Source organism: Sapajus apella, unplaced genomic scaffold (assembly GCF_009761245.1).
Source record: "Sapajus apella isolate SASKATOON/1434 unplaced genomic scaffold, GSC_monkey_1.0 scaffold246, whole genome shotgun sequence".
In the NCBI taxonomy this organism is placed as follows: domain Eukaryota; kingdom Metazoa; phylum Chordata; class Mammalia; order Primates; family Cebidae; genus Sapajus; species Sapajus apella.
This window is the reverse complement of record NW_022437186.1, coordinates 296,637-324,084: the sequence shown is the minus strand read 5'-3', so window position 1 is coordinate 324,084 and position 27,448 is coordinate 296,637. Positions and strand designations below refer to the sequence as shown.

The window sequence follows — 27,448 nt, the reverse complement described above, 5'->3', positions numbered from 1 at the left end:
ATCTGAAAGAAAAAATAGAATATGTATAACAACATAGAAAATTAGCAAAGCTTAAAGTTGGTTATTTGGTAATTTTAATACAGGTATTAAACCCCAAGCAAGATTAACCAAGAAAAATAAGAGAAAATGGAAATTTGGCATGCCCTGTCTCTGCTTGGTGTATTTAATTTCATCTCCCGGTGGGCTTCTGTCTGCTTCTTGAACATCAAGCATAGTTTTCTGCTCTTCTTCATGTAAGTTAGTCCATACTTTTAGAACACCCTTCTCTCTGCTTTTTCACCTAGGCAATTTCACTCATCCTTCAAGTGACTGCTCAAATTTCACCTCCTCAGAATGGCCCTCCTACATACACCTCAATTTAAATTACCTTTCTCTATTTTTTTGTATGTCATAGGCCCTATGCTTTATTTCATAGCAATTATTACACTGTGCAGTTATGTACTTATGTGCTTACTTTTTGTTTAATATGCACCCATATCATAGACAATAAATTCATGGAGCCAAGAACTGATTTGTATTTCCCCTATTGTATAACCAATGCACAGTGCCTGACAGTGTATATACCCTATCCATAAGTTAATTGGATTACTTAATTACTAAATGCAGACTTGTGCTTTATGGTCCACATATAGAGACTTAGGAACATTGGGTAGGATAGTTGGAGATAAAGCTTAGCTCAGTGGATAAAATAAAATCCTTTCTTGGCGGCAATCATGTCTGAAGATGAATAAACACTCCTGTGAGGTGATGGATTGTGTATCCCTGAGCTGTGTCCATAATAGCTAGGAAGCCATGAATGTCTCTTATAAACTCTGAAGTCATGTATTTTGTGCTCCCTAGTCCTTGGGTTACATGCTCTTTACAGCTCTGTCATGCAAAGAGGATGCGGCTTGATTTTTCCGTTTGGTTGGTTGGTTTTGGTTTTTCTTGTTTATTTATTTCTAGATTGAGGACAACTGCTTATGTCAGGCATACACATCAGTGTCCTGCTGGGCAAAGTGTTGACAGGACACCTTTTTCTAAAGGTCAAATTGGAGATTTTCCACATCTTTTGATTTTTTTTTTTACTTCTTTTTATTCTTCTATTGCTCCTGTATCCAGAGATCCATTAGAATTGTGTGAAATGAGGTCTGCAATTTATATACTGTTTTACTTTGAACAGTGAGATTCATGAATTGATAGCATCCACATTTTACAGCTGTGATAAGTCATCCATATGCACAACCTGGCTGTGAAATTTGTATTCCTGTTCAGGCTTATACATCCACATTATAATAGTAAGAATTATACAATTCAGGAAAGCTAGGTTCCAAAGGGGTAAGCATGTTCTATAACTCCCATGATGGGTGCATGCCCACTTCTCTCATTTCACATCCAGAATTACAGCATGTGGTTGACAAAGGAACATCAAGGGGATTGAGTCCAGCCTTCTGCAGCAAATGCTGAGTTCTTAAGAAAGGTAAGGGACAGCATTTCCATAAGCTTACTCAATACGCTGTGTATAAAAGATGGCCCTCCTCTAGGAATAACCTGAGGTTGACATATTCAAGGTGCTGGAAAATCCGAAATTAGTATTTCTCTTATTTCCTATATATTTTTTAAACTTTAGCGGACTTTATTTTTTAAACAGTTTTAGTTTTACAGAAAAATGGAATGGAAAGGAATAGAGTTCTCATATATTCATCTTTTATTCCCCCATTTTCCCCTATTGTTGTTATTATTTTTTATTGATATTAATTTAAGGGGTACAAGTGCAGCTTGGTTACATGGAAATATTGTGCAGTGATGAAGTCAGGGCTTTTAGTCTTACCAGCCGTCAAGTAATGTACATTGTATCCATTAAGTAATTTCTCATTGTCACCTCCCTCCTACTCTCCCACTTTTCAGAGTCTCTAGTGTCTGTTATTTCACTTTCTTGGTCCATGTGTATGTATTATTTAGTTTTTACTTACAACTAAAATGAATATGTAGAATTTGACTTCATGTTTCTGAGTTATTTAACTTACAGTAATATCAGTTCTATCAGTGTTACTGCAAAATATATGATTTCATTCTTTTTTACAGCTGAATAATATTCCACTTTATATATATACCACATTTTCCTTGTCTAGTTACCAGTTGATGGACATTTATGTTGATTTTGTATCTTTGCTATTGTGAATAGTGCTGCAACGAAGTTATCTTTTTGATATAATGATTTATTTTCCTTTGGTTAGATATCTAGTAGTGGGATCAAATGGTAGTTCTATCCTTAGTTCTTTGAGAAATCTTCATACACTTTTCCATAAAGGTTGTACTAATTAATTAACATACATTCCTGCCAACAGTATATAAGTGTTCCCTTTTCTCCACATCCTCGCCAACTTGTTACATTTGTCATTTTAGTAATAGCCATTCTTATTGGCATAAGATGGTAACTCACTATGGGTTTAATTTACATGTCTCTGATAATCGGTGATGTTGAGCAGTTTTTCTGGTTTGTTGGCCATTTGTAAATTTTCTTTTGAAAAAGTTTGTTCATTTCCTTTACCCACTTTTTAATGAGGTTCTTTGTTTTGTTGTTGACTTATTTGAGTTCTTTGTAAATTCTGGAAATCAATCACCTATTGGATGCATGGTTTGCAAATATTTATTTTCTCCCATTTTGTATGTTGTCTGTTCACTCTGTTGAGGTGTTAGACATAAATTATTTGCCTAGACCAATGTCTGCTTTTCCCTCAGCTTTTTTCTAGTATTTGTGTAGTTTCAGTCTTACTCATTAGTCTTTGATTTATCTTGAGCTGATTTTTGTATGTAGTAAAAGATGAGTCCAATTTCATTCTTTTGCATTTGGCAATACAATTTTCTCCACACCATTTATTGAAAAGTGTGTCTCCTCACCAGAGATAGCCATCAAAGCCCACGTGTCCCAGGAATGGGTCTGCCTCTGTCTCCCTGCCTGTTCAGTCATTGTCCAAAAGCAGCTTCCAGGAAGCGTGACCTCAAAAATGGATTTCAGATTGTAGCAGCTGGGGCCTCTGATCTTAGATGGCCTGTGAGCATGTTCCTTTGCCTGTCCCAGCACACACCTGCCATGCTCTCAAATGATCAAAATTCGTTTACGTTCAAAGTCATAAAATGTTAGAATGATGCTTCCATGATCTTACTCAGATATCAGCAGTGTAATGCCTTTTAAAAAAGGCATTTTCTCATTCAAGTTTTCCTAATCAGTAACATATTTAAATTAAGTTATTGTAGCCTGTATTTTTCACTTCCAGCTAAATATAGCTGTCTTCATTTTGAAGGAGAAAAGCTATGCTAGTATTTAACCTGTCTGTTGTCCTGGCAGCTTGGAGTGGAGTTGGGAGACTTTGCTGAGTGAGACTCCTATTGCCTCGAGTGAGAGGAGCTTGTACACATTCTTAATTTGCGAATTCGGCCTTTTTGCTAAAAAATATTGCTTGCCAATTATCTCAATTTATAATTCTCCTAAGATTAAATTACCCCATATCTCCAAATAACGAGCATGTTCCATTTGTTAGAGACACGTGCCTAAGTTTATTGCTTCAGGAATTGTCATTATTACCGTCCTGCCTCATGTATTTATCTAATATGTTAGATCATTTCCACCAGCATATAAGCATGCTCTAAAGCCTCCTGTGCTTAGGGCAAAAGTCCTTCTTACAGCCATGCTTCCTTCTAGCTAGTGTCCCATTTCTGTGGCCTCCTTTAAGAGTGGAACCCTGAAACATCTGCCTCCTGCTCCTGTTCCCACTCCTTCCCTTTTCTTTTTCCCTTTAATTTGCCACAACCTGTCCACCATCCACCTGACACTGGCCTTGTCAGGGACATCATGTCTTCCATTGCCAAACTCAGGGGTTAATCTGGTCCCCATTTTATCCAACATCTGCATATCACAAAGCGTCACGTGATCACTGTCTCTTTCTTGAAACCCTTGGTTTGGTGCTGAGGGCACTATCCTTTTGCTGTATTTGTATAAATTTAAGTGGCGCAAGTGTAATTTTGTTACATGAATATATGGCATAGTGCTGAAGCTTGAGCTTTTAGTATAGTCATCACCCAAATCATGAACACTGTACCCAATACGTAATATTTCATCATCCATCTTCCTCCCACCCGGGTCCTTCCGAGTCTCCAGTGTCTGCCATTCCACATGCTGTGTCCCTGTGTACACACTAGCCTTTTCTTTCCTTTCTCATTCTGTAGCTGCTGCTTCTGGTTCTCTCTAATCCAGATCTGCCCCTCTGATTCATGACTTGTTTACCCAGCTGAGCACTCAGCATCACCAGTATCTCTACTTGGCAATCTACTGGGCATCTCTAATTTGTGAATAAACCTCAACTGATGATCCCTCCTCCCCCCACTCCCAGAACAAAACAACTCATTCCTTATTTCATTTTCCTCCTCTCGGTAAATGACAACGCTGTCCTTGCAGCTGCTGAGACCAAACACCCTGGAGTCATTTTCTACTCCTCCTTTTCTCTTATACCCTATGTCCAATGAGGCAGCACATTCTGATTCTACATTGTAAATATTATCCAAAGTCAGGCAGCTTCTCCTCCATACCACTGTTTCCTTCCCAGATTAAACCTTCATTGTGTCTCCTATTATCTCATATTGAAACAACCCCATTGCAGGGTTTTTGTAAAAGCAGTCTCTAACCCAGTGTGTGGCCCACACAGGGAGGACCTGTGTTTCTCTGAGCTGTGACTTGTATTTGTTGAGCATGTACTGCACTCTGCTAGGATTTAGAGATCTTGTTTCTGCAAACATGCTCAGTCCCCACCGATAGGTACAGATGACATTGGGATGCCAGCAATTTTTTCTTTGAGGGACAACATTTCTCAGAATAACTGAACAGACCCCTGAGGAATAGGTTAAAGGGGTGGATCTTGAGCCGAAGCACGGGGTGGTATAAAGTGAAGTTCATCGCCCCAGGTGTCATGTGCTGCAGATCCACAGATCACCTGATAGTCTGATAACAAACAAACAGGCAGCTCCTAGATCAGGTGAGCAGAGTGAGGAGGCACGGGTCAGAGGAAGGCCGCTGGTGTCTCCCTCCAGGCCTGTGTCACCGAACATCCTTCTAATGCCACCATGATGACGAGTACAGTTAAAATCGCATTCAGTGATAAAGCTTAACAGCTTACTAACCATTACCAAATCACCCTGTTAAGGTGTCTAAACACTGACTGCAGTACCAAGCACATAATACCAGAGTCAATAGGTGGTATGAGACGTATGGCCATGATTACTAATGTCATTTCTTAACATGCTAAAGACATCCCTGGGCCCTCTGCACATGCTGTGGGGCATTCAAATAAATACTAAGCTGTTATTGGGTTATTGACGGTGCAAGAGATATGACCTAAGAAGAGAATCTAGAAATCTGTAGCGGCTATGCTAGTTTTTTCATAAACTAACTCAGTTTTGCCCTGAGTTAGTTTATGAGATTCTGCCACAGTGAATGTAGTAGATGGTCCACCTGCTAAAGGTTAGCAGGAGTATTTCCCTGCTATGAGTTTGATGTGTCCTGTGTGTCTCCTGGTTTAGAAGATCATCACTTAAAAATCTTGGGATTAAACTAAAGTTGTCAGTGTTTGAATGAATTGTGTCATTTTAGTGAGATTATCTACTTGTACCATGCAAATTAGGAGGTGAAATTCAAGCTCACTACCTCTCAACACATTGGGAGTCAGGAGAGCATTCGATAGAATTAGTTTTCCTCTCTGAAATTAGGTGACTATGAATCACTTGATGTTGGAAGCCATTATCCTCAGCAAACTAATGAAGGAACGGAAGAGCCAACACTTATCAATGGGAGCTGAACAATGAGAACACATGGACACAGGGATGGGAACAACACTGGGTCTGTCGACGAGGGTGGGTGGCGGAAGGAGAACATCAGGAATAATAGCTAATGCATGCCAGGCTTAATACCTAGGTGATGGATTGATTGATAGGTTCAGCAAACCAGCATGGCACACATTTACCTGTATAATAAGGTACCTGTACATGTACATCCTGTACATGTACCCCAGAACTTAAAACAAGTAATAATAAAAAAGAAGCTTCCATGGCCATCAGTGTTAGGTGAGGAAAAGAGTGTGTCTCAGGTGTCCCACAGAGCAACAAACTCCCCACCCCCTGCATTCAGCTGGCCTTCTCACCTGTTTGCCTCCTAGAGTTTGCTGCTTCTTCAGTCTGACTGCATCTGGTAAGGCAGAGTGGGCAATGCACTTCAGACACGTTTCACTTAAGAGTATGCACTTTCCTGACCACTTGACCCTTATGTCATGTTATGACCATTGTCTAGTATAGTGACCACACATCATGATGTGGTGGATAAAAGAGTTCTGGCCCCGGCACCAGACAGCCTAGCTTCAAATTTGTCTCTGCTGTTTGACATTAAAAAAAGTTATGTAAAGCCAGGTGTGATGGCTTACACCTGTAATCCCAGCACTTTGGGAGGCCGAGGCAGGTGGATCACAAGGTCAGGAGATCGAGACCATCCTGGCTAACACAGTGAAACCTCATCTCTACTAAAAATACAAAAAATTAGCCAGTCGTGGTGGCACATGCTGTAGTCCCAACTACTTGGGAGGTTGAGACAGGAAAATCACTTGAGACTGGAGGTTGCAGTGAGCACCATTGCACTCCAGCCTGGGCAACAAAAACAACCATCTGATCGTTGACAAACCTGACAAAAACAAGCAATGGGGAAAGGAGTCCCTGTTTAATTAATGGAGTTGGGAAAACTGGCTAGCAGTGTGCAGAAAGCAGAAACTGGACCCCTTCCTGACCAACCTTACACTAAAATTAACTCCAGATGGATTAAAGACTTAAACATAAGACCTAACGCCATAAAAACCCTAGAAGAAAACCTAGGCAAAACCATTCAGGACATAGGAATAGGCAAGGACTTCATGACTAAAACAGCAAAAGCATTGACAACAAAAGCCAAAATAGACAAATGGGACCTAATCAAACTCCACAGCTTCTGCATAGCAAAAGAAATGGTCATTAGAGTGAATCGGCAACAAACAGAATGGAAAAAAATTTTTGCAATCTACCCATCTGACAAAGGGCTAATATCCAGAATCCACAAAGAACTAAAACAGATTTACAAGAAAAAAACAAACCCACCCAAAAGTGGGCGAAGGATAAGAGCAGACACTTTTCAAAAGACATATATGAGGCCAACAAACATATGAAAAAATGCTCATCATCACTGACTTAGAGAAATGCAAATCAAAATCACATTGAGATACTACCTCATGCAAGTTAGAACGGCGATCATTAAAAAATCTGGAAACAACAGATGCTGGAGAGGATGTGGAGAAATGGGAACACTTTTACACTGTTGGTGGGAGTGTAAACTAGCTCAACCATTGTGGAAGACAGTGTGGCAATTCCTCAAGGACCTAGAAACGGAAATTCCATTTGACCCAGCAATCCCATTACTGGGTATATACACAAAGGATTATAAGTCATTCTATTATAAAGACACATGCACACGTATGTTCATAGCAGTATTGTTTACAATAGCAAAGACATGGAACCAACCCAAATGCCCATGGATGATAGACTGGAAGGAAAATGGGGCACATATACACCATGGAATACCATGCAGCCATAAAAAACGATAAATTCGTGTCCTTTGTAGGGACATGGATGAATCTGGAAACCATCATTCTCAGCAAACTGACACAGAACAGAAAAACACCGCATGTTCTCACTCATAGTCGGGTGTTGAACAATGAGAACACATGGACACAGGGAGGGAGCATTGCACACTGGGGTCTGTTGGGTGGTGGGGCCAAGGGAGGGACAGCGGTGGGGGGGCAGTGGGGAGGTCAGGGAGGGATAACATGCGGAGAAATGCCAGATGTAGGTGACGGGGGAATAGAGGCAGCAAATCACATTGCCATGTGTGTACCAGTGTAACAATCCTGCATGATCTGCACATGTACCCCAGAACATAAAGTAAAAAAAAAAAAAAAAAAAAAAAAAAAAAGAGGTTATGTAGCCTCTCTGATCCTTACTTTCCGGATTTATAAATTAGGCATAATATAGCCACTATTTCATGGAGTGATTGTAGGAAATGAGTTAATATGAATAATTTGGAGCAGTAACAAGTATATTATACATTCATAATAATTATTAGCTCTTATTATCAATTATATACTCATCAGTAGTTTGTACAACGAAATGTTCCTACTACATCATTTATCAAGAGTCCTGGTCCAGCGAGCCGTTCCTCACTTAAGGAACTATTCTTCCCTTTCCAAGAATGGCCTACCTCTGGGACATGTCCCATCTGGCCAGAGTAAGGATAAGCTGGAAAAGGATAAGCAAGTCTGGAATGAAATGTCTCAGGCTTATAATGATGTTTATTCACCTACTTATTTGGAAAATATTTCTTAAATGCTCTGTATACCCAGGTACTGGGTTAAGCACAGATGATACAAAGGAAATGAAGATTGGCAAGGTCTTAGCTGCCAGGAACAGGCCACGTGAACTATCCTGAATCCTTCTTGCAATAAGCCAGAGCACAAGTAAACTCAGTCCCTACCAGCAGGAAATTCAATAAAATGTAAATGGTGATTATTTTACTTTAAGAGGCTGGAATTAAAGGTGATTTTTAATTCTTCTTTTTCACTTCTCTGTAGTTTAGAAATACCTATAAGAATATATTACTTTGAAGAAAGCTTACCTGCATTTTAAAAAAACTTTTATAAGAAAAGAAAGCAATTTGCAACTTTCTGAAAATGGAAGTACAGACACAGAAGTGCCTAGTCAATAATCTAAGGTCCATATTTTGTGAAGATTTAAAGAAGGGGTGGCAAGACATAGGAAAAGTCATAAAAGCAGGTGCAGGTGGCAAACAAATGACCTCAGAGGCTGAGATTCCAGAGTGAGCACAGCTGGCGGGCGAACGGCTGCACTGTAATGATTCCTTGCCAGGGCAGTGTGAAGAATTGATTGTCCTCCCCCACTGACATGGGGAGGGAAAGAAATGTTGACTAAACTAGAGGCAGAAGAGGAACTGATTTTCAAGCACTTACAGGGGCCTGCTCTACCCCATAGGAATGCTTTCAGCCCCTTCTGGCCCCTGTAGGAGGGACCCACAGCAGGTCAGACCTGACACCTGACCTCTAAATGAATGCCTGGCTCCACCCTGGTGTCTACAAGTCTTAGCAAAGAAGCTTTAACAGAGCACCATGAGGCCCAGAAACAACGAGAAAGCTCGTTCTCAGTGCTGCACCTTTGCTGTGACTAGCTCCGATCTCACACCCTAAGATCAGCGTCCTCCTGTGTTACGTCTCGTCAGGTTTCCTGCTACTCTGACCTTCTGCAACTCAGCCCTCATCTCCTCTCTCATAGCTGGAGATCTGGCCCCAGACCTCAGGTCTGAGGTTGCAGCTTTGCTATGAGCAAATGGACTTCTCAGGTGCTCTCCATTGGCTATACCGAATCTCTAAGAAGTGCCCCTAGAAAGTCAGAGAATTACCCTCTTGAGTTTGGAGGAGACCTGAAATAGGAAGATCAACTGGACTTGCAGAGTTGTTCCAGACTGAATTATTCTCATGCAGCCAAACTATGTATATGAATGAGACGTAGGTCTGTGCTTTGAGCCTGCCTCAAAGGTGTGATTGGTTTAAAATCAATTTTAACAGGATATACTTACACATCAATAAAAAGCACTCATTTTAAGAGCACAGTTCAATGAGTTTTGACAAATGTATACGCCCATGCAACCATTACAACACTTCCAATGCAGAATATTTTTATCCCCAAAAGTTCCCTCATGCCCCTTTTTTAGTCAATTTTCCCAAGCCCTAACAATAGGCAAAAATTGACACACTTTCTGTCGCTATAGGTTAGTTTTGCCTCTCTTAGAATTTCAAAGAAACTGAATCATACACTATGCACTCTTTTGTGTCGAGCCTCTTGAGTTCAGTGTAATGTTTTTGCAAATCATCTGTGTTGTTATGTGGGTCAGCAGCCTCTTTCTTTCTGCTGACGAGTGGAAATTCCATTTTCCGTTGCCTGGATGTAACATAATCTGTTTTTCATAGTAGAGTCATTTGCTTACTATTACTGAGTTTTACAAGTTTTCTGTATTTATGTATTGTGACAGTCTCTCCCAGTGTATAGTTGTTCTTTTCATTATTTAAAGGTGCTCTTCAAGAAGCAGAAGTATCTAATTGAATGAAATACAATTTATCAACTTTCTTATCTATGAAGTTTGTGCTTTTCATTTTGTCCAACATAAAAAAATAGCTCCTACTTAAACATCACAAAGAATTTCTTTTTTTAATTATACTTTAAGTTTTGGGGTACATGTGCAGAACATGCAGGTTTGTTACATAAGTATACACGTGCCATGGTGGTTTGCTGCGCCCATCACTCCATCATCTACATTAGTTATTTCTCCTAATGCGATCCCTCCCTTAGCCCCCCACCCCCTGCTATTTACGTCTTTATTCCATTTTGAGTTGATTTTTGTATGCTATGTGTGATAGTAGTCCAATTTTATTATTTGACATGTGAATATCCAGGTTTGTTAGCACCATTTATGAAGAAGCTGTTTTTTTTCCCAATTGTGTATTCTTAGCACCTTTGTCAAAAATCAATTGACCATAAAGGTGTTGATTTATTTCTGGGCTCTCTATTCTATTTTATTGACCTATTTGTCTGTTTCTATTTTTTTATGCAGTACCATGCTGTTTTAATTACCATCGCTTTGTAATATATTTTGAAGTCAGGTTGTGTGATGCCTCCAGCTATGCTCATTTTGCTCAAAATTTCTTCAGCTATTCAGGATCTTTTGTGATTCTGTATGCATTTTAGAATTGTTTCTTCTATTTCTGTGAAAAAAATGACATTGGGATTTTCATAGGAATTACACTAAATCTATAGACAACTTTGGGTAGTGCAGTAGTCAATTCTGCATTGCTATAAAGGAATATCTGAGGACTGGGTAGTATATAAAGGAAAGAAATTTATTTTGGCTCACAATTCTGCAGGATGTGGAAGAAGCATAGTGCTAGCATCTGCCTCTGGTGAGGGCCTCAGGAAGCTTCCAATCATGGTAGAATGTAAAAGGAGAGCAGGCATGTCACATGTCACGTGGCAAGAGAGAGAGAGCAAGATAGAAGGAAGAAGGGGCCAGGATCTTTTAAACAACCAGATCTCACATGAATTTATGATTACCAAGCCATTCAGGAGGCATCAGCCCACTTGACCCAAAAAACTCCCAAATAAGCCTCACTTCCAACACTGAGGATCACATTGCAACATGAGATTTGGAGAAGACAAATATCCAAATCATATCGGGTAGTATGGATAGTCTCACAACATTAATTTTTCTAATCCATGAACATAGGCTATCTTTTCATTTATTTGTGTCTTCAATTTCTTTCATTAATATTTTATAGTTTTCAGTCTACAGCTCTTTTACCTTCTTGGTGAAATTTATTTTTCAATAATAAAATAATTTATTACTATTGTAAATGAGATTATTTTCTTAATTTCAATTTTTACTAGTTTGTTGTTAGTGTTTAGAAATGCTATTGACTTGAATTTTTAAATTAAAGCTCTTTTTCATATCCTAAATACTTGCTTAAGTACACCTAATTTCACTTGGAGGGCTTACCTGTAGCTCTATTTTGTTTCATGACTATTTAGCAGAGATATGGGGATTTTCCTCAATTGATGCATGCTGAATTTAATCTTAGCATTTTCTTGGAATTGCTCTGTTAAACTTTGATTTTTCATAGTTGAAGGATTGGAGTGGTTTAACAATGCCCATTTCTTTAATAGAGCAAAGTTCAGATACTTTACCAAATTTTATTTTAGCATGAGTTTGTAGTGGGTGAAAGGGGTTATGTTTCCTTTGATTTTGTGCATTTCTTTTATCTTATAGGGCCTTCAAATTTTCCCCTTTCCTCTCTTCCCTTTCTCTACCAAATTACCAAATGTCATGTCTCTCCCCAAAGTTATGCATTTTGAGGACTGCCACTTCAATTCATGCATACATTTAAATACCTTGTGAATAATTCAAACACTTTTTGTATTTTCAGATTAAGGATAGAATAGGTCTTTCTGGAAATGATTTTAGATCAACCTTAGGCCCAGGAATAACCCCCTTCTTTCCTCTTCACTGACTGTTTTTATTGGTTTTTGTTTCCAAAAAAAAGTTTTGAAGCAGGGTCAGGGGGCAGATTAGAGGAGGACATGAGAGATTGAACACTGAAATTTGGTATCCCACCCTTATTTATCCTTAGTTATGTTGAATTTTGGTGATTTTCTGTCTTCAAATTGTGCTGACAATGTGGCTTTGTTTACTTTTCCTTTCTTGTTGTTCTCCATATTTTCCAGAGAAAAACTGGGGGAAGGGGTCCTAGACTGTGGCCATCATCTTCAACTGTCCAGGCATTTATTATCTTCTTAATTCTATTTACTTCTGCTTAAATTTATTGCCTTTATTTTTTGATTTCTACAATTGAAATAATCATTTATTTATAAATTTTTCTATTTATACGTTACACATTTTGTTCTACAGATTGCTTTACCTGCATTCCTGTAATTTCTGTATGTTGTATTTTTCATTTAATGCAAACTATTCTCTACCTTATCTTGTGTGTTTTTTCCACTAGAGGCTATTTAGAAGTATCTTGTTTAATTTTCAAATAGTGAATGGATTTGTCAAATATGTCCTTGTTATTCTATTTTAATTCCATTTGATTCAGATAATATATTCTTAAATGATTTAATTCATTTACAGTTTATTGAGCTACATTTTATGTTCTGGAATAGGGTCTATTTTAAATAGTTCATGTACATTTGGAATTATATGTATTTTGTCATTTTTAGGTAGAGAGTAGCATAAATATCAACTAAATCAGACAGGAAGGCAGTGCAGTTCATGTTTTCTATATTCTTACTGATTTCCTCTCTACTTGTTCTACCAAAGACTAAGAAACAAGTGTTAGCATTCCCAACTACAACCGCCGATATGTTATTTCTGTTTTCAGTGCTTTCAGCCTTTGCTTTGTGTACTTTGAAGCTCTGTTATGTGCTTTATACCTTTAGGATTGCTTTATACCTTTAGAATTGCTATGTCCTCTTAATGGATATACTCCTGTGTCCTTAGACCGTGTCCTTTACCCATAGGAGTGTCCCTTGTTGTGAAGATTACTTTGTGTGATATAATTATTACCAGTTCAGCCTTCTCATAATTACTGCTTGTGTAGTATTTTGCTCATCTTGTCTCATTTTTGCTTCTATCTTATCGCTATATATTTATACAGCGTGCCTTGTAGATGATATATAATTTGTTTTGCTTCTTTATGAATCTAAGTTTTCTGCCTCTGCCTTTTAAATGGAGCGTTTAGGCTATCTACCTGCAATGCAAATAATGTTGGATTTAAATCTACCACCTTTCTATTTACTCATTGCCCATATACTTATCTGTTTCTTATCTAATTTTGGATTAATCCAAAATTACCCTACAGGGACTGGGAGACACGGGTGGGAACCTGGCTCTCTTCCCGCAAGCCCCCTCTCCAGCGTCCCAACTCCTGGCGGTGCACTAGCGGCGGCTGGGAAAGTCCTCTCCGAAAGCGTGAAAGGGGATTGGAGGAGGTTTTTATTTCCCTTTGTGCGAGTGGCTAGGGCGGATCGGAGCTGCCCGGCCGGGACCTTGGGATTCGGGCTCCCAGCTGAACCGAGAGGGGCGCAACAAAGAATGCGTCCCGCCGAGGTCACAGTCTCCGCGCGGCAACTTTGCTCACGACGCCCGCGCCCCTGGGAAGCCCGCCTGCTGCGCTGAGAACCCAGGAGTCCGGGCTGGGCGAGGGGCCGGGAGCGTCCGCAGGCGGCACTGGCCCCTATTTTCGGACCCCAGGACTGGACCCTGTAGCTTCCCGGAGGCTGCGGGCGGCTGAGCAGAGCCAGGTAACCGCGCTGCCCGCGAGAACTCCACGCTCCTCCGGGGATGCAGCTCGCCCTGGCCCCCAGCGCGCGGCGTTCAGGGCCCTGCGGGGTGCCCCTTCCCCCGCGGTGCTTCCCCAGCCGGGCTGAGGTGGGCTTGTCCTCCTCCCTCCTCTGTCGCCTCGTTTTTCTCCTCCTCGTTCACCTTTTCCTTCCCTCTATCCATCCAGAGCCCCGCCACAGGGCGCACCTGATCTTTCTCCTCTTTCCCCGCTCTTCCTTTCCTCCTCCTCCTTCTCCCTGGGGAAAGGGGCCCGGAGAAGCGCATGTGGGGGTGCCTCTGACAGTGGCCGGATTGGGGGTGACAGGCGCCCAAATGAACAAGTGGCTATGGGACTACCTGAGCTTTGGCGGTCGGAGGCCCCCTCCGCAGCCGCCCACCCCGAACTACACCGAGAGCGACATCCTGAGGGCCTCCTGGGAGCAGAAGAACCTGGACTTCGAGGACCACTATGAGGACGCGGAGAGCCACTTGGAGCCGGACCGCGCGGGCCCCGGGGACTCCAAGAACCCCGGAGATGCCAAGTATGGCTCTTTCAAGCACCGGCTCATCAAGGTGGAGGCTGCGGATATGGTCAGAGCCAAGACCCTTCTGGGCGGCCTCGAGGAGGAGGAGCGTGGCTGGGCGGCCCCGGGAGATTGGGTGGAGGGGAGGCTCAGGCTGGGCTCCCTGGATCGTGGAGAGCTTGTTTTATGTGTGATCACAGGGGGGACCGGAGCACCAGACAGGCCCTTCCCAGTCCTCCAGCCTTCCACCTGCTTGGGGAGGTCTATTTTGTTTTGTTTTGTTTTGTTTTTTGTTTGTTTGTTTGTTTTGAGACACAGCCGAGTCTCCCTCTGTTGCCCAGGCTGGAGTACAGTGGTGGGATCTTGGCTCAATGAAACCTCTTTCTCTCGAGTTCAAGCGAATTCTCCTACCTCAGTCTCCCAAGTAGCTGGGATTATAGGTGTGCACCACCACCCTCAGCTAAGTTTTGTATTTTCAGTAGAGACGGGATTTCACCGTGTTAGCCAGGATGGTCTGGAACTCCTGACCTCAGGTGATCCTCCCACCTCGGCCTCCCAAAGTGCTGGGATTATCGGTGTGAGCCACCGAACCTGGCCGATATCTGTCCCTTTTCAATGCATATTGCTGGCTGTCCTCCTGCCTCTCTGACCACCCTGCCTGGTCTCTGGGTCCTCCTCCTCCATGGCCATCCCCACGGCCCCCCAGTCCCCTCCCCTCAGAACCCCTTCCTCTTCGAACCTGCTGGGACCTTCCTAAAACAGATTTGAGTGAGTGGCTCCCCTGCTGGGCACGTAAACATCCTCCCTGTGATTCTGCCCTTCCCACCACTATGTTCCCATTTTGCAGAAGTGGAAACTGAGGCTCGCAGAAGAGCAGTGACTTCCCCAAGGTCTCACAGGGCTCTAGCTTACTAAGATTTGAACCCAGGCCACCAGGAGCACTAGCTCATGCCTGTAATCCCAGCACTTTGGGAGATTGAGGTGGGAGGATTGCTTGACTCCAGGAGTTCAAGACCAGTCCGGCTAACAGAGTGAGACCTTGTGCCTCCAAGAAAAAAAAAAAATCAAATTAGCCAGTTGTGGTGGTGCACACCTGTAGTCTCAGCTACTCAGGAGGCTGAGGCAGGAGGATCACTTGAGCCTAGAAAGTCAAGGCTGCAGTGAGTCATGATTGAGCCACTCCACTCCAGCCTGGGTGACGGAGCGAGACCCTGTCTCAAAAAAAAAAAAAAAAAAAAAAAAAAATGCTGGGCGTAGTGGCTTAACACCTGTAATCCCAGCACTTCGGAAGGCAGAGGCGGGCGGATCACCTGAGCTCAGGAGTTAAAGACCCACCTGGCCAAAATAGTGAAAATCCATCTCTACCAAAAATACAAAAATTAGCCAGACGTGGTGGCAAGTGCTGTAGTCCCATCTACTCGGGAGGCTGAGACAGGAGAATTGCTTGAACCCGGGAGGTGGAGATTGCAGTGAGTGGGATTGCACCACTGCAAACTCCTGCCTGGGTGACAGAGTGAGACCCTATCTCAAAAAAATAAATTAAATAATTAAAAACTCTTGGCTAGGCACGGTGGCTCACACCTGTAATCCCAGAACTTTGGGAGGCCGAGGCAGGCGGATTACGAGGTAAGAAGTTAGATACCAGCCTGGCCAGTATGGTGAAACCCCATCTCTACTAAAAATACAAAAATTAGCCGGGCTTGGTGGCATGTGCCTATGTCCCAGCTACTCAGGAGGCTGAGGCAGGAGAATTGCTTGTACCTGGAGGCAGAGGTTGCAGTGACCTGGCGTCTCGATACTGCACTCTAGTCTGGGTGATAGAGAGAGACTCCATCTCAAAAAAGAAAAGTAACAAACAAACAAACAAAAACCACCTCTTGGGCCAGTGTGGTGGCTAATGTCTGCAATCCCAGCACTTTGGGAGGCCGAGGCAAGTGGATCATTTGAGTTCATGAGTTTGAGACCAGCCTGGCCAATATGGTGAAACCCCATCTCTACCAAAAATGCAAAAATTAGCTGGGTGTGGTGGCGGGTGCACTGCAGCCTGGGCAACGGAGCAAGACTCCATCTCAAAAATATAAATAAAATAAATATAAAAATTCTTGTATTTTTAGTAGAGATAGGATTTCGCCATGTTGGCTAGGCTGTTCTCAAACTCCTGACCTCAGATGATCCACCTATCTTGGCTTCCCAAAGTGCTGGGATTGCAGACATGAGCCACCACGCCCGGCCTGTATCTTTTTTTTTTTTTTTTTTTAAATACAGATGGGGTCTCACTATGTTACCCAGGCTGGTCTGAAACTCCTGGGCTCACTCGATCCTCCTACCTCAGCCTCCCAAAGTGCTGGGATTACAGGTGTGAGCTATAGCACCCAACAAAAGGAAGACATTTTTGGAGCAAAATAATTGAGGTAGGGACCCTGTCATTTAACTCACCACTCAGGCTTATGCTGCCTGCCCCCCCCCCCACAGAGTCACTTGCTCGCTCATTGTGTCTTCCTGTACTCACATATGTTTATGTAGCGCCTTCTAGAAAGATCACGGGGTGCATTCTCCCCACTCACCTAAGTATTCTGCCTTTCTTTCTTTCTTTCTTTCTTTTTTCTGAGACAGAGTTTTGCTCTTGTTTCCCAGGCAGGGCTAATTTTTTACGGATGAGGTTTTGCCATGTTGCCCAGGCTGGTCTTGAATTCCCAGACTCAAGTGCTCCTCCACCTTGGCCTCTCACAGTGCTGGGGTTACAGGTGTAAGCCACTGCAGCTGACCATTATTGTATGTAATAAGGATATGAGTCCTGGTTTTCTTTTGCTACAGGTTTGTTTTTCTTTTTTAAAAAATCATTCTACAGCTGTTATTCATTCTACGGAAATCAAAATCGTCCCTGTATTTGAATTTGTCAGTCTTCTCTCCTGTGGTTTCTTTCGTTACTTCTAAAAACATTTTAAGGTTATGAGGATTTAAAGTTCTGATACTCCCTGACACTGTTTAAAGGTAGTTGGAGAGGATGAAAGTGAACCAGATAAATGAGTCTCTTCCAGCCCCGGTGACTGTGACAAGCCAGCTTGTTGACCAGGACAGGAATGCATCTGTGTGGCTGGTGTCTCATATAGCTGGGTGAGGGGCCGAGTGGGGACGTCCAGCTCAAGGCCACGGTCAGCCCTCAGTCCTGGGGAAATGATCAGGTGGATCTGATTTGCTGAAAAACAGGCCACCTCCTCATATTGGCTTTCCTTTTAGCTCTAGCCGGCCGGTCCTTGGGCTGAAAGAATGCTGCAGAGCCCCGGCAGTGTGGTGCCAGAATGTGAAGACGGCGTCTGACTTTGGGCCGGTGAAGCATTGCTTGCAGACCGCTTGGAACAAGCAGACAGCGGTGAGTGGCCGCTGCCCTGCGTCCCAGTCCCAGCACTCCTCTGGGGTCCTGTTAGAGCAGCTGTAATTCACTGCCATATCGACAGGGCACTTTCTCTTGCCTGGTTTTGTTTGCTTCTCACTGTGACCCTGTGTGGGAGGGGAGACCTATTTGTGAGTGTACCCATTTTCCAGCAGAGGAGATGGAGGCCCAGAGAGGTTAATGTTTCACTCCCCTGAGGCTGCCTGGTTGCTGTGGCAGACAGGATGAGGTCCTCTGTGCCTGCTGCTCCGTGTGCCCCATGCTGCCTCCTGGACCTCTGTGCAGATCCCACTTCTCACCCTAGACAAGAGGCCAGTGGGTTGGCAGTGCCCATTCCCAGCACTGTGCACATAGGCACGTCTCTGTCCTTGGTCACTCACTCCAAAAAGTACATGACGAGCTTTTCAGGCACTTTCTGCTTGTTTGATATTTTGTTCTCTCCTCACTCCTCTCAAACAGGCAAACCACTGATTGAAATCCTGGAGTGTGGTTGCCATTTAAATTGGATTTCCAGCTCTAACTGCACTGGAGAAGCTAGCACTGATTTTTCACCTAAATGATGCAAAATACAGCATATTAATGTGGGAGGCTGGTCTAAGGTGACAAGCCTTGGGTGCCTTCCTCACGGTCCTGAGCCCTCTCGGGAGACGCTCTGCTGACCGTGCCAGCTGAACGCAGAGCTGCTGCCCTGGGCTCACTCAGGGCTGTGCCGGCCATCATGTGGTACGGGCTATGTTTGAGCAGACTTTGAGTTCTAAAAAACTTGTCAGTGGCCGCTAGTGCTCCTGCAGTAAGAGAAGAAAACTTAGCACCATTCTTTTTTTTTTTTTTTTTTGAGACAGAGTTTTGTTCTTGTTGCCCAGGCTGGAGTGCAATGGTATGATCTCAGCTCACTGCAACCTCCGCCTCCAGGTTCAAGTGATACTCCTGCCTCAGCCTCCCGAGTAGCTGGGATTACAGACATGTGCCACCATGCCCGGCTAATTTTGTATTTTTAGTAGAGATGGGGTTTCTCCATGTTGGTCAGGCTGCTCTTGAACTCCCAATCTCAGGTGATCCACCCGCCTCAGCTTCCCAAAGTGCTGGGATTGCAGATCTGAGCCGCCGCACTGGCAGCACCATTCTTTTAAAAACAGCTTGTGAATTATTTCCTGGAAAACTGCCTCTGTGGCCATACTTGCCTCTTTTTTTTTTTTTTTTGAAACAGGATCTGGCTCTGTTGCCTAGGCTGGAGTGCAGTGGTGCAATCATGGCTCACTGCAGCCTCAACCGCCTGGGCTCCAGCAATTTTCCCACCTCAGCCTTCTGAGTAACTGGAACCACAGTTGTGCCCCAGCATGCCTGGCTAAGTTTTATATTTTTTGTAGAGATAAGAGTTTTTACCATGTTGCCCAGGCTGGTCTTGAACCCCTGGGCTAAGGTCATCCTCCTGCCTCCCACTGTGCTGTAATTACAGGTGTGGGCTACCACCACTGGCCGAAACTACTTTCAGATTTGGTTTCTAATTTGCCTTCAGTCTTGTTTTTAATACTACTTCCGGTTTCCGGGTTTAATGTGTGTCCAGCGAGGACTTTAAAACTTCCTTGATTGGCCGGTCTTGTCATGGCCCAGCCCTCTCTTGCTATGGCTCCATGCACAGTACCTTTGACCTTCTGTTTCCACAGATGCTGAGGGCAGTCTGGGAAACTTGAGCATCCTGGAATTTGGGTGCCCACGGGGGTCCTGGAGTTGATACCCCCTCAGATACCAAAGGATGACTGTTTTAGCCTGACTAGGTTCAAATTGGTTTCTCTAAATGCAGCTAAGTCATAGGTGTTCCTCAGTCTCACCCAGACGTGGTAGTTTCTTCTCCATGGGTGGAAAGTCAGTTGACGTCAAGAAGGGAGCCCGATCATTCTTCCCCAAGAGCTGCAGGAACCAACTAGAATTTCCATGGCCTCTGGGCCAGGTGGGGGTCTTGGTGCCCAGGCTTCTCAGAAGATTGGCTTTGTGGTGGCCGTGCCTCCCTAACTTGCCTGGGAGGCAGAGGAAACACAGTGTGTGTGTGCCTTCAGAAATAGGTAAGGCGTTTGTTTCTCTGTCCCACCCACCTCTCTGCTGTACTGATGTGACTGTGATTTCACCTGAGCTTCAGTTTCCTAAGGTGTTGTGAGCATTGATGTGAAATTGACCTGTGCCACGTGGGGTGCTGCTTGGGCAGGAGCCAAGGTTCTGTATCCTGTAAATCACAGTGTGTTGTAGTGAGTCGCACTCCCTTCCCTCCCTGAGGTGCCCCAGTGCTGCTCATGCAGGGTGGAGAGCCAGGATGTGACAGGGGAGCGTGGTCATGATCATAACCCTGGTTAGACAGAATATGGAAAAGGCCACGGGGGGGTTCCGGCTGTGTGGCGTATGAATTTATGTACTAAATATACACATTTTTGTGTTCTTTCTCTTAGAAATCCCTTCCCTGTGACATATGCAAAGACGTTGTCACCTCAGCGGGTGATATGCTGAAAGACAATGCCATCAAGGTGAGCTGCTGTGAGTGGGGATGGGGCCTGAGCTGCGGGCACACGCACTGGTTCCTAAAAGAGCTGTGATTCTGGTGTCTGAAGTGCAATGGAGTAGGCCTGAGGGTGGCAGACGTCTTCTACAAAGGACCAAGGAGAAAAGATTTTAGGCTGTATGAGCCATATACTGTCCTTGTCACAGTCTCTTTTTAAAATGCTTTATAAATGTGAAAACCATTCTCCATTCTGAGTTGTACAAAAATAAACTGAAGGGTCTACTTTGCTGACCCCGGGACTAAATGCCCAGATACTTGAGATGTGTTGCTGTCACTAATACCTAGGTCCAGTTTGGCCATCTCTGCCTTAGAATTCCCCATGCCTGTGAGACAGCAGGTGGGAGGGCCTTCATTTTGAATGTCATGTCTGCTTTTGCCTGATGGATCTGATAGAGCCATAGCTAACCATGGCCAAGTCCTTTTCCCTGAGGGCTGGTTGTTTTCCAGGCTTGTCTTTTCTGGTAGCTATTGAGGGCTTCTTGCCTTCAGGCTGTTTATTTCCAGGGAGGAAAGCCGGTCCTGATTCTGACCTGGTGTCCTCTCATAGGTGGAGATCCTTGTTCACTTGGAGAAGACCTGCGACTGGCTTCCTAAACCCAACATGTCTGCTTCATGCAAGGAGATAGTGGACTCCTACCTCCTGGTCATTCTGGACATCATTAAAGGAGAAATGGTAAGTGATGGGGGAATAGGCTTTTCCCTGAAGATGTTTTTGGGGCCCAGGAGAGGAAGTAGCCTAGAGTAGATTGATTAAAATGGAAAGTCTGTTCACAGTTCTGGAATTCCTCAACAGCATCTTGCTACAGTTTGGCATCCAGAATAGCTTTGGCACAGCAGGCCACTCTGATGTAACTTGTCCTGGGGTTAGCGAGGGTGCTGGGGACTGGTCGGACTGCTGCAGGAAAGTAAACCCACATAACCTTCAGAGCTGTGAGTTGGATCGATCATGTCCTGTCTTTAACTGGCCCCTGTAAGCAAGCACAAAACTTCACTTCTGTGAATTTATTTCTGTGAACTTATAATTAAGGAATAATCCAGGGAATGTACTTGGGTGTTCAGCTACAAAGATGCTCATCTTTCATTCATTAAGTATGTATTACACACAGACCCTATGCCACCAACTGGGTTTTCAGCAAAGAACATGGAGCTAGCTTTGTGGAATTTGGAAAGGCCTTGACAAAGCAGAGGTGTTTTAAGTAACTGAAGGGGGGCAGTGGAGCAGGACTGTCCCAAGACAGGACCAAGGTTTTCATGAGGAAGGCAGGGGTTATGTGGCAAGGCCTTCTAGGCCATCTTCAAGGATTGCAGATGCAGTCCTTGGAGTGCCATGACTGTAAGGGGGTTTCGGTGGGCTTGGTCTCAGTATAGGTCCCGATGATGGGGAGCTGCAAGCGGGGAAGCCTTCAGGACCCTCAGGAGGACATTGCCTTGTGAGTGAGATGTGGACAGTGGAAGTGGCAGATGCAAATTCCCTTTTGGAGGATTAAATGGACTGGACTTGCTCATGAGGGGCAGGTATAGGAGAGGAAGAGCTCCAAATGACTCCTAGGTTTCCATGAAGATGAAGGTGGAGTTATTTGCTAAAATGGAGCTGGTCAGGCAGGATAGAATGAGGGGTAAGTTTGAGATGTCTGTGGGGTGGGCGTGGGTACAAAAGTGCAGGTAAACACTTGGGAGGCATCAGCATATGGAAGGTGTTGAAACCTATTGTGTTAGCTCATTTTGCGGGGGAAGTGGCTTAGAATTGCTGACTCTCCTCCTCCAACCAGAAGCTCCTATTCCTTTAATTTTTTATTTTATCATTTTTTTGAGATGACAGAGTCTCACAGTGTCTCCCAGGATGAAGTGCAATGGCACGATCTTGGCACACTGCAACCTCTGCCTCCTGGGTTTAAGCAATTCTTCCACCTCAGCCTCCTGAGTAGCTGGGATCACAAGCACCTGCCATCATGCCCAGCTAATTTTTATATTTTTGTAGAGACAGGCTTTCACCATGTTGGCCAGGCTGGTTTTGAACTCCTGACCTCAGGCGATCCACCCACCTTGGTCTCCCAAAGTGTTGGGATTACAGGTGTGAGCGACCACACCTGGCCTCCTATTCCTTTAAAGAAGAGGTGAGGGGAGCAGAGGTAACATTTAGGAAGCCTGTGTTAGTCCATTTTCATGCTGTTAATAAAGACATACCCGAGACTGGGTAATTAATAAAAATAGAATAAAAGGGTTTAATGGACTCCCAGTTCCACATGGCTGGGAAAGCCTCATAATCATGGCAGAAGGTGAAGGAGGAGCAAAGCCACGTCTTACATGGCAGCAGGCAAGAGAGTGTGTGCAGGGGAACTGCCTTTTATAAAACCATCAGCTCTTATGAGACTTACTATCACTGAACAGCATGGGAAAACCCGCCCCTGTGATTCCATTACCTCCCACTGGGTCTCTCCCACGACGAGTGGGGATTATGGGAGCTACAATTCAAGATGAGATTTGGGTGGGGACACAACCAAACTGTATCATTGCCCAACAGGATAATTGAGGAAGCTTAGGGGCTGCTGTGTGGTTAGCCACTTGGATTGGGTAATTTTGACATTTTCAGGTATGCTGAGCAGTTTGAATTTAGACAACAGGTTTGTGTTTCTTTTAAGGGATTTAAGGAGAGGGACTAATTCAGAGGCACCAGCTGACCGCTCATGTTTCCCCCTGGGGAGAAGATTTTCAGTGGGGCTTCTTTCCTTCCCACCAGAGCTGTCCCGGGGAGGTGTGCTCTGCTCTCAGCCTCTGCAAGTCTCTCCAGAAGCACCTGGCAGAGCTGAATCACCAGAAGCAGCTGGAGTCCAATAAGAGCCCAGAGCTGGACATGAGTGAGCTGGTGGCCCCCTCCATGGCCAGCATCCCCCTCCTCCTCTGCCCTCAGGTTGGGCCCCACAGCAAGCCCCAGCCAAAGGTAAGACAACCAGCTGGCTGCTGAGGGCCCCATTTTTGGTTGCACTGGAGATGAGAGACAAAAAGGGCAGAGAGTGCACCTGCAATTCTTAAACTGGGGCTTATCCCTATGCTTGACTCTGCAGTTACATGAGCCAGCCTTTAAATGCTTGTACCAGGAAGTTTCTAAATATTGGGATATTTAAAATATGCAAAGATGAAGCCCCTTTAGAAAATTTTACTTCTTTTATTTTTGAGACAGGGTCTCATTCTGTCACCCAAGCTGGAGTGCAGTGGTGTAATCATGGTTCACTGCAGCCTCCACCTCTGAGGCTTAAGTGATCCTCCCACCTTAGCCTCCTAAGTAGCTGGAAGCACAGACACACACCACCACACCTGGATAATTTTTGTATTTTTTTGTTTTGCCACGTTGTCCAGGTTGGTCTTAAGCTCCTGGGTTCAAGCGACCTGCCTGCCTTGGCCTCCCAAAATGCTGGGATTACAGGTGTGAGACATTGTGCCTGGCCAACCTTTTTATACTAAACCTCCTTTTTATACTATTCTGTTACTATAATGAACACTCAATTGATTTTAAGTAATCAGTAACTTGAGAGCCAGTAAAGCACCTTAGGAACTGGTCAGTAAGTGCCCTCTAATGCTGCAGCCCTGAATATAAGGGTCCTCTTAAGTTGCTGACCTAACTGCCTCTCCTGTAGGTTGATAGGGACGTTTGCCAGGACCGCAATCAGATGGTGACTGACATCCAGACTGCTGTACAGACCAACTCCACCTTTGTCCAGGCCTTGGCAGAGCATGTCAAGGAGCAGTGTGACCACTTGGGCCCTGGCATGGCCGACACAGTGAGCCTTGTGTCCTTGTGCATTGAGGATGCCCTGGGCCTGGGAGCTGGGTTCTGGAGGCTGGAGTAGGGCGTTCAGACAGCACGCTTTTTTTTTTTTTTTTTTTTCCCCCAGAAAGCAGCTTGAAAAGGTAGTGGAGACTTGAATCTCTTTTGGTCAATGGAGTCTGGATATGTGACAAAACTGGCGACAAAAAGTAGGAGACCACTTCTGGGAAGACTTTCTTTCCTGCAAGGCACCCTGTGTATTAGGAACCCTGTAGAAACACTTGTTACTCCCCTCTTTTTTTTGTTTGGGACAGTCTTGCTCTGTCCAGTCTTGCTGGAGTGCAGTGGCACCGTCTCAGCTCACTGCAACCTCCGCCTCCCCGGTTCAAGTGATTCTCCTGCCTCAGCCTCCTGAGTTAGCTACTTAGGTGAATACCATTATGCCCAGCTAATGTTTGTATTTTTAGTAGAGTGGGGTTTCACTGTGTTGCCCAGGCTGGTCTCAAACTCCTGACCTCAAGTGATTCTCCCACCTTGGCCTCCCAAAGTGCTGGGATTACAGGCATGAGCCACTGTGCCCGGCCTTATTTGACACTCAGAATTCCAGCTGAGCTCCTGCAGCAAGCATGGTCGCTAACCATGGTTCCCCTGGAAACCTCCCTTAGTCCTCCGGGCTCAGAAACTCATTTTCTTGGCCCCTTAGGTAGATGGTTCCATTCTGGGTCCCTATTCCAACATTATTAATCACACTCAGGTGGATGTGTAAAACCAAAATGCCATTTTTAGTACATGACAACTGAAGAAACCTGCTAGTCTGGCAGGTGGGAAGCTGGTTGTAATCACTGTCCTTTGGGATCTAGAGAGGCTTTTTGAGTGGGAGTGGCTGGCTCTAGGAGATGAGGCTTTTTCTCTCCTCTTTTTTTCTTGAGACAGTGTTTAGCTCTGTCGCCCAGGCTGGAGTGCAGTGGCACAATCATAGCTCACTGCAGCCTTTATCTCCTGGGTTCAAGCAGTCCTCTCTGCAGCCTCCCAAGTAGCTGGCATTACAGGAGTGAGCCACCATGCCCACCTGACTTATTCTTTCTGACTTATTCTCCATTAGGAATATCAGTCAGGTTAACATTCATCGATTTTGAAAGCCTAGGAATCCTGTAGCCTCATTTTAAGTGTCTTTGCATAACATCATTTAAATAGGTTTCCCAATTGAACCCTCTCTGAGAGGCTGTAGCATATTACCTTTGGTCCTCTATCTGTAGAATCTCCCCAGATACAACAAGCAATTCTGTGGCGTCTACAGGAAGTCTCTAGATATTCTGAAAATAGGCAGTTAAAAATCATTATGACTTGACTCTGCTGGATTTAAGCTTTACAGTCCCATCTGAGATGGTGTAAATGGTTTTGAAAGGTAATGTCCAGTTCCTAAGCGGTGTCTCTCCTAGCTGCCTTCTCTCCAAATTGCCACTGAATAGTTGCTGTATGATCCTGGGGCAAGTGGGGTTAGAAGATAAAGGAGAGAGGAGGATGGAATCTTTAAGGTCCCTTAAGACACATTTTTTCAAAACATGTTTTGCATACGTTTCCTTATTACAAATGATAGAATAAACAAACTGTCATTTTCATCTTACTAAAACTGGCCCCGAGCAGACATTTATCAAATTCTACTTTAGAAACTTGCTTGATAGTCAAGAGCTGACTCTGTTGGAAATGCTGAGGTTTTTTGGGCCGGTTGGTTTTTGGTGCATTGTTGCAGTGATTTGTTTAACTAGCAATCTGTTTCTCCCTCCTCCATGCAAGAACTGTATCAGCCAGTATTTTGAAATTGCCATCCACATGATGCACATGGTAGGTGGCACGGAGGACCCCTTGTTAGCATTTCTCTTTGGTTTTCAAATTTCATCATTTCCAGGAATTTTGAATATTACATGGTTTACTTTTCCTTTTTTAACCTTAGAGTACTGAATTGGGTCAAATGGAACCCTCTGGCTAGGGGACTCTCCACTTGCGATCTCAGTAGCTCCCCCATCATGGGAGAGGCTGAAGCGTCTTGATCCCCGGCACTGCCCTGATGGCTTCCTGGCATTTTGTTAGTCTGCCCATTCAGGCCGGCCATCAGGTTTCTAGGTCTGGCTGAAACCCTGGGATCTGTAGAAGTCAAGGGCTCTCTAAACCGGCCTGAGAATGGCTCTGTTGCCCCCTGAATGGGGGGAATAATGCCTCCCAGAGTCTGTCTTGTGCACTGCAGCAGTGTCTGCTGAAGCTGCCTCTTGAGCTGGTAATTCCTGCACTGGCTTTGGAGGCATTCAGGTGGTAGGGGCGTTCCTTTATGGTTTATTGCTTGTTGTTTTTTATCTTTTTAATATCATCTCTTCTTCTTTTTTTTGCGATTTCTTTTTTTGAGTCGGAGTTTTGCTCTTGTTGCCCAGTCTGGAGTGCAATGGTGCAAAATTGGCTCACTGCAACCTCAGCCTCCCGGGTTCAAGCGATTCTCCTGCCTCAGCCTCCTGAGTAGCTGGGATTACGGGTTCCTGCCACCCTGCCCAGCTAATTTTGTATTTTTAGTAGAGATGGGTTTTCTCCATGTTGATCAGGCTGGTCTCGAACTCCCAACCTCAGGTGATCTGCCTACCTCTGCCTCCCAAAGTGCTGGGATTACAGGCATGAGCCACTGCGCCCAGCTATCATCTCTTCTTTAAATCAGCCCAACAGAAACAAAAATCAAAAATCCCTTTCAGTTTTATCAAATCTGGAAAAAACTATTGAATTCATTTAAAAAATCTATTGTGCTACTTGTGCAAACAAAAAATAGTTGACTGTTTTCCTCTTCACTGCTCTTCCTCTTGAGATCAAGCGTACAGACGCATTCAGCGATCAAAGCATGTAGCACCATCACATTGAGAGATGAGGATATCAGCTCCCTTCCATGTATTTCTATGGACAGGAATACTGCTGTTACGTTGCCTCATCTCAACGGATTAGTGGAAAGCATTATGGTCTGCACAGTGACCGTCAATATCCTGATGCCGGGCGGAAGGAGAGGCCCTGGGGCCCCACACAGAGTGGAGAGAGAGGCCCCGAGTTCCCACGCTGGGTGGAGAGAGGCCCTGAGCTCTCACAGTGAAGATCAGAGAAGTCAGAGACATTCTCTGTCAATTGAGAAACCCTGGTGCTCAGGGGGGATGCCTGGCCAGAGACACAAATGGGAGACTTGTTAACAGGAGGATGTCATATCAGCCTCCAG

General features: G+C 44.3%; 1 protein-coding gene across 1 annotated transcript; it reads left to right on the top strand.

Annotated features, from left to right (window-relative positions):
- The first annotated feature begins 12,934 nt into the window (after positions 1-12,934).
- On the top strand, positions 12,935-27,328 carry LOC116545090 (prosaposin-like). The gene is made up of 9 exons (XM_032271710.1): positions 12,935-12,970; positions 14,029-14,036; positions 17,746-17,878; positions 20,338-20,412; positions 20,995-21,120; positions 23,185-23,385; positions 24,080-24,221; positions 25,997-26,052; positions 27,149-27,328. Exons 1-9 carry the CDS (start codon positions 12,935-12,937, stop codon positions 27,326-27,328), a joined length of 957 nt encoding a protein of 318 aa, XP_032127601.1.
- The last annotated feature ends 120 nt before the right edge of the window (positions 27,329-27,448 follow it).